We start from the raw sequence: 14,625 nt of genomic DNA on the forward strand, positions 1-14,625 counted from the left end.
AAACTTTTACTGACTCGTCCTAAGGGCAGGCTGAGGTTACCACAAGGAAAATGGACAGAAATGAGTGGTCTATGTGTATACATTTTAATATTGTATATTAAAATAGTGAAGATAGATAAAATAATTTAAATAAACCCAATATGTTAGGTAATATAAATAATAATATAATTCAATATAATTCTAGTATTAATCTGTTATATCCCAGGAAACTACGATATGAAAAACCTTTTAAAATCAGAGTCCCCTTTACAGGGCTGAATGCCTTTGCTAATGATTTACAATTTTGAAACTGCTTCTGAAAACTTTCACTGGTGTGTGTAGGTTAGGTTGAAAGCAATGAATACTAGGAATATAGGGATTCTGTTCTATGGAGAAGCCAGAGATCATTTTAAATAGAGGTATAAAACATTTTAGTACACTGGGAATGCTTTCTTTGGATTGTCCTAAAAATGTAAATCTTACCCAAGCAACAGGGTTTGGTGATTTGTTTTGTAAATGAGGCAGATCACTTAACTGTCACTGCCTCTCCCCGTCCCCCGACCCCCATATAACAGAAATACTGTTCACTTCTGATGAACTTGGCATATTTGGATACTATCTGAATATACTTAAAAGAGTATTGGTGGTTTTCCAGTTAGTGCCTAACTCAGCAATTTTCAGCCTTTTTCATTCCATGGCACACATAGATTATTAAAATTCTACAGCACACCAAAAAATGTATTTTTGATGATTTAACAAAAACAGGTATAATTTTGGTTCATTTACACTAGACAGCTATTGTTGTATTGGCTGTTGTCATTTTTTTTTTATTAGACAATCTAAGGGAAAAAGAGGTCAGTGCCCCTGACTAAATACGTCAGGTATTGCATGTTTTAAAAGTTCTTGCTGCACACCACTTTAAAATTTCTGGCCTAACTCATTCCCAGGTAATAGAAGACACGCTCTAACCTTATCAGGCCCCAGGGATCACTTAATGCACTGAATTAACATTAACAGACCTCAGGCAGAGTTTTACCACCTGGGGGTTACCTTAGGCTCCCAGGAAACAATCACAGGTATGACTAGGGCTGAAGGACTCTCACAGGTAAACCTTTAAAAGACTTGCCTTCAGTTACAACTGTAAACACAACTCATTCTGGTATTAGTTTAGATTTTTAGACAGAGGCTAAGCTTCCTATTCCCTATAGTGGTCTCAACTGAGAACTTTTTAATGGATCTGTAATCTCTCTGTACCTGTATCTGAAGGTTTTGAGTATCTATAACTAATAAACATGTGAGATGAAGCATGACCCCAAGTATTAGGTGATTAAATTTTAGAAAAATCTATGGCTGTAGATTACAGACTCTTACTTTTTTGTTCCTGACCTGCCACTTCTTACTTTTCTTTCTTCATTCTTCTCTCCCTACTTTGTGTGTGTATGTGTGTGTGTGTGTGTGTGTGTGTTTGTGTGTGTAAAGAGAAAGAGGCTAAAGTACAGTGTATAGATGCAGCATTACACATGATAATTTTGAACAAAGAGTTAAAAAATCATGCAATGTCACCAATTCAGCTAGGTTAACAGAGGAGGTAAACATGGAACCCATAAGCAATTTAACTTGTTAACTTTTATCCAACTGCAATATACTGATGCCCATTATTGTTCTGATATTTATTTTATAAAGATCACAAGAAAAACTAAAAATGGTAAAGGTTTTTTAAATTTCTTTCCTATAGTTATGAATAAGTATTCTATTAAAGCATCCCTACCTTAGGACTGAAAAGATAACTTTCAAAAAGGACCTTTCTCCTGCCATTTCCTTTTAGTATGCTTAGTTTGCTTGGATCACCAAATATGCAAAACTCTAGTTAATCTGTTACTTAGGATTCAAAAAGTTAGCAAGCAGTTTTCCTGGAAACAAATCTGCCAGCATTTTATTTTTTGATGTATGAATTTCACTGTGGGCAGGGATGGGGATGCAACAATAACAAAAAGGGATGAATGACAGGCAGCCCTGTGTCACTGGCCTTTGTTCCTCTGGGGAAAGGTCTGAAATGAACAGCATGCTGTGCAGCTATAGCAAATGGCATGTCTTTGTTTGGATGGAAAAATGGAGCTCTTTTACCTAAGTGAAGGAGAGCTGGCCACATAAGAAGAGCTGCAGGCAGCTCAGTTTGGGTGGCAGTCATCATATGAACTAACCTGAAAATACCTTCTGGTTGGGGCAAATTCCATTAAAATTCAATTTTTCAAACACATTATTTTAAAAAATAAATAAAATGATGGCAGTATATTTCTGCTTTCTTTGAAACTAGGCTTAACAGGAGTAGAATGAGTAGAAGCATTGTACTCAAAGAAAAAAAGTCTGTTACAGTCCAGTACCCCCCAGGCACATGCAACAGGTTTGACAGCAGGCTCTGTAGAGCCAGAGGCTTCTGGTTCAGTGCCCCTGAATACCTTCAGTCACTATCTGCTCCCAGCCTGACTGCTGAGAGCAGCACAAAGAACACAGGAATTTTAGCCAAGAAACTGGAGCTCACACTCTGAGTATACACTTTAACATAAGGCCTACTTTATCAGCAACTGGTGACCAAATTCAATATTTCAGTCATCAGAAATATTGCAAAAACAGAAATAAGTATCATGCCCTTTGAGTAAAATTAATTTGTTTCATGTTGTTTTTTACTGCAAAATAAAGTTTGCATTGGTCGATCTGATTTATGTTGCCAGCTCATTAAAATGTTTAAAATTTAGGAACTGTAACTCCCACGCATTTCCATACTTATACAAAAAACTAAGGGTATAACTCATCTAAGGCAGTTCTTAAAAATTAGCACACTTTACATTTTTTCAGTTTATCATGAGAAACTATAACCAAAATAAGATATGTTATTTTTTGAGCTGACATAATATGCAATAAAAAATTGGGGGACTAAGAGACCTTTAAAGTAGAAAATATAGTAAGAATAAAGTGGCAATTGCTTATAAGAAAAAAAATAATAAAGCAGAGTAAGGGCAAAAGAGCAGGCTGGAAAGGGGGTGTTATCTTAGATCAGGGGTTGGCAAACTTTATTTTAGGCTCTGTGATCTTTAACCATATTTTAACTTGATCATCTCAAATGTGGTAAGTACTGCTCAATATTCTACCAAGTTGGTGAATCACAATTTATCAAACCATTCCCTATAGCTAGGTATATGAACTGTCTGGTTATTTGATGTCAGAAATTCTACATCAACACACATTGATGTATACCTGATTGTTTGGCTACCAAAAGGCTTATTAAGTCAAAAAGCTTTTTATAGCTCCTCTCCACACTGCCCATACTCTTAGAAATTTGCAGAAAAATGACAGCTCCTAACCCAGAAAACTTCCCATAGTGTATTGTTAGAATTCCTTGTGCTCATCCAGAAAGTAGAAACTACAGGAGCAAAGTCCGCAATGTTCATTTTTAAGAGCAGAACATGGAAGCAAAGAGCCAGAGCTATAACATCTGATGCCTGGGTTAAAATACTGGCAAGACCTACTTTTGAGCTGTGTAACTTCCCTATATAAGGAGTTCCATGTCTTTACAATAATGTTAGTAATAATAGCTCCATCATAAGGTTGCTATAAATATTGCATGATTATGTAAAGTCTCTAAAATTGTGCCTAGACCATAGCAATCACTCAAAAATGTCACATCACAGCTATGGTCACTAATATTTCTTTTTCGTGTGAATTGTCTGTTCATTTTTTTTCCTCTCATAATTTATTTCATTTCCATGTGAAGAACCTGGAAAGAAGCAATAGGGGTACATTACATGGTATTCTGCTTTACAACCAATAACTGATTTAACATTTAGCAGTAGAGAGCATCTGACACTGCAATAGGTACTTTTGATTAAGAGTCTTAATATTTTGATATTGAGTCTTAAGTGTACTGGCTTTGTTGACATGAAATAACACATTCCAGCAAAAGTAAACAAGCAAAACAAAAGAAAGATGCTGATAGTAATCCTGCCGTGGCCTAAAAACCAACAGTCCATTATCATCATTGAAAATGATATTTATTTAGGAATTGCTATGTGTGAGGGATGGACTTGGACTAGTAAATGCAAAGAAATACACAGATGGCCTTTGTCAAGAGATATAATTATATTCTAGTTCATTCTTTTCTTTTTGGGGGGAGAGGGGAAGAGGGGTTTACACAGTGTTAGATACAGTACTTGATGTAATCTGATTATGTCATTACACTTTACCAGTCATAATAATGTTTATGGTAGAGCACAACCTGGGGAAAAAAAGAAATTTCCTATGTTAATTTTAAATTGTAGTATTAAAATATTCCAAACTAATTATGCCTCCAAATGCAAGATTTTGCTCATCTCTGCATTTTACTGGAGGCTTCCCTGTGAATGACAAGGCAGAAAATCACTATTGTGCATTACAAGACCATCACAAAGTTTTAAGTAGGTGGCTGGATTGAAGGCTACCTTTGAATATAAATTATATGAGCTCCCAATAAGCATAGTACCTATTACATGCAAGATGCTGGATACAGGGAGTGAGGGGAAAAAGAGCGTGAGGGAACTGAGTAGTAGCCCTGGTCATCTACTTACCCTTTCTTTCTGTTAGCTTTTACCATAATGATATATCTTTTTTTTTAAAGCTTTTTCTCTCTGGAAAAAAAAAATGTATTTATGTATCATACTCCAAACTTGCCACTCATCTCCCTGCTCTTATTTCCAAAAGGCAGTCATAATCATGGGGGAGAAGGCTTACTATTTCCAATGCACTCTATTTCACAGCTAATATAATTGATCTACCGTGTACTGAGTCCTCTCCCCAGGAGCCAAGAAGTGAACCACTTTTCGCAGGAAGAACAGCTCTTCTTACTTAGGTGGAATAATTTTAGTGAATCAGGCAGCCTTGGAAAGAACCACATTGACTCAGCTAAGAGAAAAAAAGCTGCCAAGTAGAACAGAACATGAGTGCTCATTCCTCCAAGAGAAAAAAGATGAAGCTGGTTTTCTAGAGTGAATTAGTAAAGTGGATGGTGACATGTGATGGCTGCCTGTGAGTGCTGGCTTCGCACGCAGCTTGGGGTACAGTACTGTTCATATCCACAGCATGTAACGAAGGCAGCTCTCAGCTCAACTGGCAAAATATGAATTACTGTAATGGATTAGTAACTAAGGAATTTGCTTTCCAAAATGAATTGCAGAGCTCATATGAAGAAAACGAACAGTCTGAAATTCATTCACATTGGTCCGTAAATGAGAAAATTTTGGCTCTAAAAAGTTGTATGTAAAAGATTTTTTTCTCAAGTGAAAATCCCAAATAAACATCAAATTTATAACTTTATTTTGAGGTATCTACAAATACACTATATCTAGTTTTTCAAAAGAAGCATGCTTATATTAGTTCTCACACTAAATTTTAAACACATGCACACACAAAATTCAAGAGAAAGAATTCTTTCTTCATTAGTGTGAAAGAAGTCACTTGAAAATAAATTGTATTCTGAGGAAGGAGGATGTAATATTCTAATTGTTTGAACTGCCAAGTGAAATTTTAAAACAAGTAGTAATTTTTAGCGAACATCACACATGCCCAGAGAATACAATACTGCCTCCTGGAGCTATGCAAGGAATTGTCCTGGAATAAACAATGCAAGGTATGAAATATAGGAGAAGATTAAGAAATAAGAATATTCACATAAAATTACTGCCTAGACTATGTGAATATAGATTTGGTTTCTGTTATTAATGCTCCAAATAATCTCAGTAATATAATAAAATGTACTCAATGATATTTTTTCTAAAACACTAATATATTTTCTATATGGCTTAATAAAACATCAAATCTATGGTCAAAGCAAATTATTTGAGAGAGCATAAGTCCTGGTGACTTCAGTGGAGAATATCTTTCAGGAAAAAAAAGAAAGTTCCTCATATCCAGTGTATCTTAATATTCAAACTGCTTGAATTAAATAAACATAATGCAGGAAGTATACATTTTATATGACAATCTTTACATGACAACTCAGGGAAAGATGATACTCCATGCCATACTTATAAATTCTGAATCTAAATTCATGATTTTAGTTAAGAAAGGAAACACTAATAAATTATCATATTATTGTCAATACTGTATTTGAGGAAAATTAAGGTTCTATACTCTTATCTACACTGCCTAAGAATAAATTGTGGAATAACACTGAGAATAAGTAGGATGTAATCTAAAGGCATTCTGTTTAACACACTGGGTTCTTTAACATAAACTGACATATTTCCCCACACATTTATAAGGCTTCATGGCTATTATTAGGCTGTAACTGTAGTTGTTCTAACACCTAATAAGCCATGGTTGGAAAAACAAAGGCAGGTTAATTTGTGATTTCCTCGACTCATTCAGAGGCAAATTAAGTGTCAAATAGCTAATACAGAACATATTTCATTTTATGAGATTTTAATTTAATTCTGCACTGTATCATTGATGCCTTAATACAGGGTGGTTTATCTAAAAATAAGATCAATTTATAAGCTTCTTCCAATAGAATCTTTAATGATAATATATGATAGCATAATTATTGCAGTGCCTGCCATCCTTCTAACAGAGACCTTTGAGCATTTCCATCATCAACATAAATCCTGGTTTCAAGACTTACAATTTAATTTTTTTAAAGTTAGCATCAGAAGAGCAATTATGTGGACAAAATAATGAGAATATCTGCAAATTTTCTTGTAATTAAAAATATTTATTCTAAAAGCTTAGTAAGCTCACTTGATCTCATTTTCTATCATACGATTATATAGCAAGAATTCTGGAATTCAATAATGTGATTTCAGGTCTGTGACTGCTCGTCTACTGTCTGCCAGACTGGGCAACTTGGGTGTCTGCCGAACACTTTTTACAAAGTACCTGGCCAAGTGCTGGGCAGTGTCCCCAAAGCTAACAGGGGCGGTGGCCACTAAACAATAAATGACCAGGCAAGAGGATCCCAGCTACAATAAAGGCACAAGTAAGGTACTGTGAGGAACAGCCAGCCAGCAAAGGTGAGGTCTTGAGGGTGAGGAGTTTAAGCAGGACCTTGCCATGTAGGGCCAGAAGTTCATTGAGGGCAATGCAGAAGAAATGGCATGTTATAAAGGCACAGAGGTGTGGCTTGCGCTAGCTTTCCAGAGCCTACTTCATAAATTCAATGTCTCCAGACAGGACCTGCTAGAAGGTCACAGACACCTGCTCTCACCATACTCTGTGCCCACAGTGACAACATTTCATCTCAGAACCTTCCCGGACTCTTTTGAGGCTCAGTATTATCTATAAGCTTTACATTAACAATCTTTGGAGGGCAATTTAGTCAACTACTGCTAAAGTATCCTAAAGCTTGGCTGGAAAAGCAGGAAGCACTAAAATTTGTAAAAGTCCTGGCTCAACAGTCATATCTGAAATGTAATCCCTTCCCCCAGGAGTCTCCAAACTCAACCTAAATGATCTTGTGGTATTTTTATCACTAGTGAACTAATACTACAGGCACAGCAATGAGGAGCTAGGACACATAGTGTGGACTATAGGAGGGTTTGCTGTTGTTAAATTCTGCCAAAGAACCAACTACTTGGGATTTTTATTGATAAATTCATATTTGAATTTAATTACAAAGGAACAAGAGGAATTGGTTCCTTTAGTCACATAAACTCATTTTTTGAAATTCTGTAACATGATTTTGAAAGAGTGAAAAACTCTGAAATTACATAGAAACACTGATTTAAATTACATCACTGCAGAGACTGCGGAGTCTGAGAGAGTCGGCCATGCAAAACCTCCGTGTAATGGGTGAATTACATTGTGGGCTTAAGCTGGAATTTGGAATTTCCTTCCCTTTGTATAAGGTGTTTTAAATTGGCTTCTTGGTTTGAGCGTATTTTTAGCAGGCTTTAGAACCCTGGAAATACTTGTGTTCCAGTGAAAAGTAAGAAAATAAGTCACAAGTTTCTGTATTCTCTCTCTATAAATACTTACTTCTCCTTTAATTCTTATAGAAGTCTGCAACACAGATTTATTACTTACCTCCAGGCAAATCTGCTTTGAAATTACAATTTAGTAATGGAAGATGGATCCAAAAAACTGTTGGTAAAATATTATATGTGTACTTGGGCATGTAGTTAGGGTTGTTAATATCAATTAATTCTGTTCACAGAGGAGGACTTGTTTTAAAACAACTTCATTTTTCTTTGGCATATATGTAATTACACAGCTATAACTAATAGCCATGGAAAAGCAATCTACCATCTAAATAACCAGCATTATTCTTCAAAGTATTATTTATGCTTTTCTAACTTTACTGTCTCAGAATGAAGGGTGATTACTACATAAGACTAAATATGCGTGTGTGTATCCATTCGTAAAGGGCAGCCTACCCCAGCAAGTGGTTCCAGTTATTATAGTATATGACAGTTTTCTGGACAGTACTATAAACACACACAAACACAGACATACACACAAATATTTTAGTTTGCAAGTCTACTATTCCTTTTCCCCCAAACTGGGTAAGATAATATTTATTTCCATAATATTTTCTTCTTCCTTTTCTAATGTATGTTATCACCACCATTCTTTTATCTTTGTGTAATGTGCTCAATCACATTTGCCATTTTTTGGGTGACATTCCCATCAATCAAGTTTCCCATAGAAATTTCATTACAATTCATGTGTTACCTAGGATGGGACTTTGACATAACAGAAATTTTAGCATGAAAAACTTCAAATCCATTCTCAGCCAGATACATATATTTTATGTGATAACCTTCCATTAGTCCTCTACTTTTTAATTTAGTATTTACAGTCCACAGAACACACGTCAGCAAAATATACAGGAAGTACTTGCCAGCCACCTACTATGACAGTTTTTCAGGAAGCGTTGCAGATTTGTTTCAGTGGGTCCAGGAATAGATAGGCCTGCTGTATTTCAAAAGTAAACCTGTACTTCTCTCACATGTTCAATGCCCAATAGCCATGTTTGAAACAAAAATTTCTGAGAGAGTAAAAGCTGGTATTTTGTTCTGTTTCATTACTGGGTTAAGTTTTAATACTTACACATGCAATGGAGGAATTGGAGATGGATCGTAATGGTAACGCCCCTCATGATGTCTTGCATCAATTGGCACAGGAGGATGGAATGCAGGAAACAGGTGAGGAGGGTCTGAAAAAGAAAAGTCCAACCTGTATAAAAGGAACACTTTGGAACAGAATTCCAATTCATGAAGCAACATTGCTATACTGTCTTCATGACTTATGCTGAACCTACTTTAAGAAATTGTGGAAGAACTCTTTCAAGTTCACTATGAGGCTTCACGAAGTACTGCAGAAGTATGACTCTACTAATACCTGCACCTGAGAAAGTAGAGCCTATGAGTGCAACCAAAACCCAAACAGGAAAGCAAGAAAGAAAAACACCTGAGCCCACCCTGAAAGGAAGGCTCGCCAGAATGAAAGGACTGAGTCACAAAACCAAAAGGAACAGATTGCAAGACACTTATTTTTTTTAAATATCACTGTCGGGTACATCTTAGACCAAGATGTAATATAAATACTAGTTTCATTTTTCCCATACCCATGATACCTTAAGGGAAGAAGTCCTTTCTAAAGTCCCTGCTAGAACCCACAGCATACACACATACCCTATATACATATACCACACATACAATGCATGCCACCCATACCCCACATACTACACATGTACACCATACATCCCCCCACATACCACACACTACCCATATACTTCACACACACATACCACATACCCCCCACATCACACACACAACACATAGTTCCCATATACCCACATACTCCAAACACACTACACATGTATACCACACACATATTCTACACACTACACATGCACACCAACACACATACTCCACATATACATACCCCACACATCCCACATACCACACATACACACAACACATAGCCCCCACACACCACAGACCTCACAGGCACTCCACATACACAATACACCCAAACACCCATATACCCTACACCACATGTATACACACCATGCACACATACCACACCCCCATCCAACACATACCATACCACACATACATATCCCAAATACCATACCACTCACACCACGTATCATACATACACTACACACAAGAAACACACACATCTTCTGTAATTTAAATGCATATTCTTCTTCTTATTGGCCTGGATTATGTCTCCATAGTCCTAACACTGGGGCAGCAAATGCATGAGTTAGCAGCAGAAATGCTATAAGGCCTGGCCACAGGAAAGAAACTGATCCTCTCAGACTGAAAAAAATGGTGATTTGAGGCAAACTAAGGCACCCCTACCCTTCAGCCCTAACATTCATCTTGGCCCCTGACCAGCCTCCCCTCCTGTTCTGATCAGGCTTGAGTTCACTGTTTCCTGGGTTCCTATGTACACACTTAACTTAAAATAGTTCCTCTACCCCCATTTACTTGTAGTAACTTAATGCTGGTTAACTCGTACAAATCTGGAAATACCTTTATCCTTAAATAGTGATTCACAGCAAAATCTGGGGCTTTGCTACATTTTATCATTGGAAGCACGGGTGTTATTTTATAATTGGCACTGAAGTTTTTTTCCCCAGTTTCAAGAAGCAAAGTAAAGGAGCTCAAAACCTGGAAATGTGCCTCCGCAACTGTCTGATTATTACAGAAAACAAACCCAACTTAATCTTCAATAGTACGTTTCACAAGTGGTAGAGCCTGCACGTAGCCATCATACTGCTACCGCCTGTGTACTGGCAATACTTCCAGGAACTGATGTGTATTGCCTCTGAAGGGCTTTGAGCCATTTCTACAAATCTGAAGATCTGCCTAGGCCTGAGGGTAGCAGGAAGTACAGGCAATTCCAAGTGAAGTACTGAGCAATGGCTGCAAGAAGCAACATAGAACTTTGTGCAGGGTGTATGCGTTCTGGGGTTTACTGTGGCAAACACAGGCAGGAGTATAACTGGTACTCCCCTCTAGAAAGTTCCTTAAATCCTAGTGGAGGACTAGTATGTGTGTATGTCTGGTGAATTCAGGTGATTCTCATCCCCTCCATACATTTCTCTTTTTTCTAAATCTTCAATAAGCATCTCTTAGAATATAAACATATAAACTTTTTAAAGTTATATCTTTTTCAATTTTGTTTGTTTTGTTCTTTATATATAGATTACACATATAAGTGAAATCATATGATATTTGACTTTGTCTGGCTTCCTCTTTTTCTTTTTTATGATATTAAAATATCTTCACATGAAATCTATATATAAAATAGAAACAGATTCATAGATGCAGAGAACTGACTGATGGTTGCCAGAGGGGAGGAGGTTTAGAAGGCTAGGTGAAAAAGACAATGGAATTAAGAAGTACAAATTGGTAGTCACAGAATAGTTACAAGGATGTAGAGTATAGGGAATACAGTCAGTAACATTGTAATAGTCATGCGTGGTGCCAGGTAGGTACTTGAAATGTTGGGGGAATCACTTTGTAAAGGATGTGACTGTCTAACAACTATGCTGTATACCTGAAGCTAATACAAAATAATAATGAATGTAAACTGTAACTGAAAGATAAAATTTTAAATAAATATATAGAATTATATCTCATTTCCCTGGTTTTGAACTTTTACCTGCCTTTAAGAATCTAATAATATGGTTATGAGAGGGGAAAATGAGTGGAAAATTATTAACATAGCATAGATAGAATTCAAACTGTGACTCCCATCAGATTTAGAAGCTAGAAACCTTGTGACTGCAAAAAGACTATTGTACTGAAAATGCCAATTACTCATGGTATTTTGTGTTTATTGTAAGATAAAAGGGGGAAAGTAACTATCTTGGAATTGTCATATCATTGTAGCTGTGATATCATGATGTGCAATAATGCTGGAGTTCAACAGGTGATGGTTATACTAACTGCCCGATCCTTTATCCCACTTTACACATTTATAGAGTCCAACTGAAAAGACCAATCATATTTTAAGTGCATCACTTAGAACTTAATATTAAAAGATGTCAGAGTTGTTTTTCGTAATAGAAGTCTGGATAATGGTCATGCCAAGTTTAAAAGTTTATCTCCCACTGTTGTCAAATTCAGTGACCCACATAACTCAGTAATTGTGTAGGGCCAAAATGTCCTACTTTATTTAACCATTTTCAATAAAAACTATTTATACTTATTAAAACAATATAAAATTAACCATGGATTAATCTTTTTCACTAGTTTGTAAGTCTGACACATACTCAGTGAATGTTTCCTGATTTTAAATCTTGAAATAGGCCCAAGTGAAATCAGATTCAAGTCTACGGTCAGGAGGATGGTCAGGAGGATGGCCAGGAGATACGGCTCTCTTTTCTCTTCCTTTCCTTTTAGCAGCTGCTCATGCAAACATGCTTGCCTCCAGCAGACTTCAAACTTAACACATGCCATTTGCTCTTGGAAATAAGAGAAATACACTTACTACAACTGTGTGTAAATCAAGTATTCATAAGGCCTAACCCACCTCCAAAAGTCTTCTTCCAAGTACCATTTTATATGGCCATCTTGAGGTAAATTGTGACTACATCAGAGTTGGAAGATATTTTTACTTCCTCACTTCTTTCCTATTGGCTATGTTCTGTGTGATTAAATTCTCTCCACTGAGTAAGTGGGTATTAACTGTACCTGATTTTCCCTATGTGGGTGCGCTTATGTATTATGACAAAGCACAAATCAACATTTTCCAAACACAAAGAGCTCAAAATGTGTAGGTTAATTCCACATTCAATATATGCTTTATAGATCCAGGAACTTACACTAGTTATTATATGAGTATTTATAATAGAATTACAGTGATTATGTGCACATGGGTGAACCAACCAGTTAATCCCTATAAAATCAAGAGAGTATACCCAAGCATTGTAAAACTCTCTTCCCCAAGAAAATCTTGTAATACTGTCACGGGTATTTAAAAGGTGTTGCCATCTTTTAATTTTAAGAAATTATTCTAACTGGATTTTAATTTACTGTCTTTCTCTGTCTCTTACCCTCTCTCCATCTTTGAGAAAGTGTAAATGACCAAGCACTGTAAAAACATGTGAGAAGAAAATATAAAACACAATTACTGTAGTCATTTCTCACTGTTGTGTGTTTTGTGAGTATAAAAGTTAATTCTGACTCTGCCAGTTTGTGATGCATCTTATAGCACCACTTGCACAGTGTTTACTAGTGTCCCAAGGAAATTTATGAATTCTGCATTCTAGAATTAAGTTAAATAAACAACAAAAAATTAGTTATGATCTGACTTGACCAAAGACCCCCAGTTTTACTTGAAGAATTTTACTATTTATATTTGTTTCCCTCTTGATTTAGTTTAAAATAACTTCTCTTGGACTGCTGAAGTCTATACAATTATACCTTACATCAGTTTTCAGTGAAAATCAGACCTCTCAAAAACAAAAAAAAAGAAAAGAAAATCAGACCTCTTAAGCCACTTTCTGAGAAAAGGCAATGGAACGTCTCTTCCAATTAAAGACACACTTGACCATAGCTTACCAGTATAAACAAATAGTAAAAAAGCAGAATGGAAATGCCTTTTAATATATGTGGCATCACATGACATTAGTCCTAAGAAAAAGAAAAAAGGCTTAATCTTCAAACACCAAACGCTTCTCTTGCATCTTGGCTTGTCGTTTCTGTGTGGAAGGCAAGCTACGTATTCCATCACAGGCCCAAGAAACTGTCCAAAAAAACCCATATGACAAGAGCAGGCCCATGTCGCCAGCAGCCACCATAATTATCCACCTCACAGTTTATTATTTACACATGAGCAGCGCAGCTGTGGAGCATCATAACTCAAATGTATGTGTAATAAGTCACCGCACCACAGCCATCTCCTGTTCTGGCCCTTGACAAAACACCACATGATGACTTTTCCAAACTCCGGTTAAAACTGCTGAAGCAGAAGGAAGTGCCACTAAACCCAGCTACCTTCTATTTATCATACAATTTCCTGACTGATGGTTCCACAAACCAGCTGCTAAGTGCTGTGTACTCTACTGTCAGCAAACTAACGCGCTAAATGGAAGACAGGGAGAGTAATGTGCAGAACTAGTGGAATCAATTGCACTGAGGGAATTAAAATTCTACCAGGTGGGGTGAGTCTGTAGAGTAGTGGTATAACCAATCAACTGTACATACTTATGGCTGCAAAGATGATTTATTAGAGACTTGCAAGAGGTTTGACTAGTGGACCAAATTCTTCTACACTAAACAGAGATATGAAGAGTGCATATTATCTGAGGCTTGAGCAGAATAGTCTACACTCTGTAAATACATAATTGACTTGACACATGCTTAAACTGAAATGCATAGTAAGAATATTTGTGCTGGGTACAGTTGCAAGTATTCGATTTCATGCTGCCTGTCATCATGCTGCACATTAAGGATCTCGTTAGGAATGAGAGGCATTGATTTTTTAGGTCTCTTCACAATAGCCTGGGTTGATCATAAAACCTGTACTCAGAGAAAGACACTTGGAGATCTATCCTCACTTGTATCATTCAGGCCATAAGATCTGTTGTATGCCATTCTGGGACTGTCTTTTAAGGTTTGAAATTTACATACAAATGTTGCAGATTAAAAGAGAGAT

The 14,625-nt window shown here is 36.5% G+C and overlaps 1 protein-coding gene across 1 annotated transcript in view; it reads right to left on the reverse strand.

Moving 5' to 3' along the window:
- The window catches only part of GLI3 (GLI family zinc finger 3), a 290,930-nt gene that overhangs the window by 109,764 nt on the left and 166,541 nt on the right, over positions 1 to 14,625 (reverse strand). Inside the window, exon 4 of the mRNA XM_054564330.1 lies at positions 9,055 to 9,160. Within this exon, the coding sequence (XP_054420305.1) occupies positions 9,055 to 9,160 (106 nt within the window). The remainder of the gene's footprint in view (positions 1 to 9,054; positions 9,161 to 14,625) is intronic.

Source organism: Pteronotus mesoamericanus, unplaced genomic scaffold (assembly GCF_021234165.1).
Source record: "Pteronotus mesoamericanus isolate MK-2021 breed Mesoamerican mustached bat unplaced genomic scaffold, CSHL_Meso_final scaffold_85, whole genome shotgun sequence".
In the NCBI taxonomy this organism is placed as follows: Eukaryota; Metazoa; Chordata; class Mammalia; order Chiroptera; family Mormoopidae; genus Pteronotus; species Pteronotus mesoamericanus.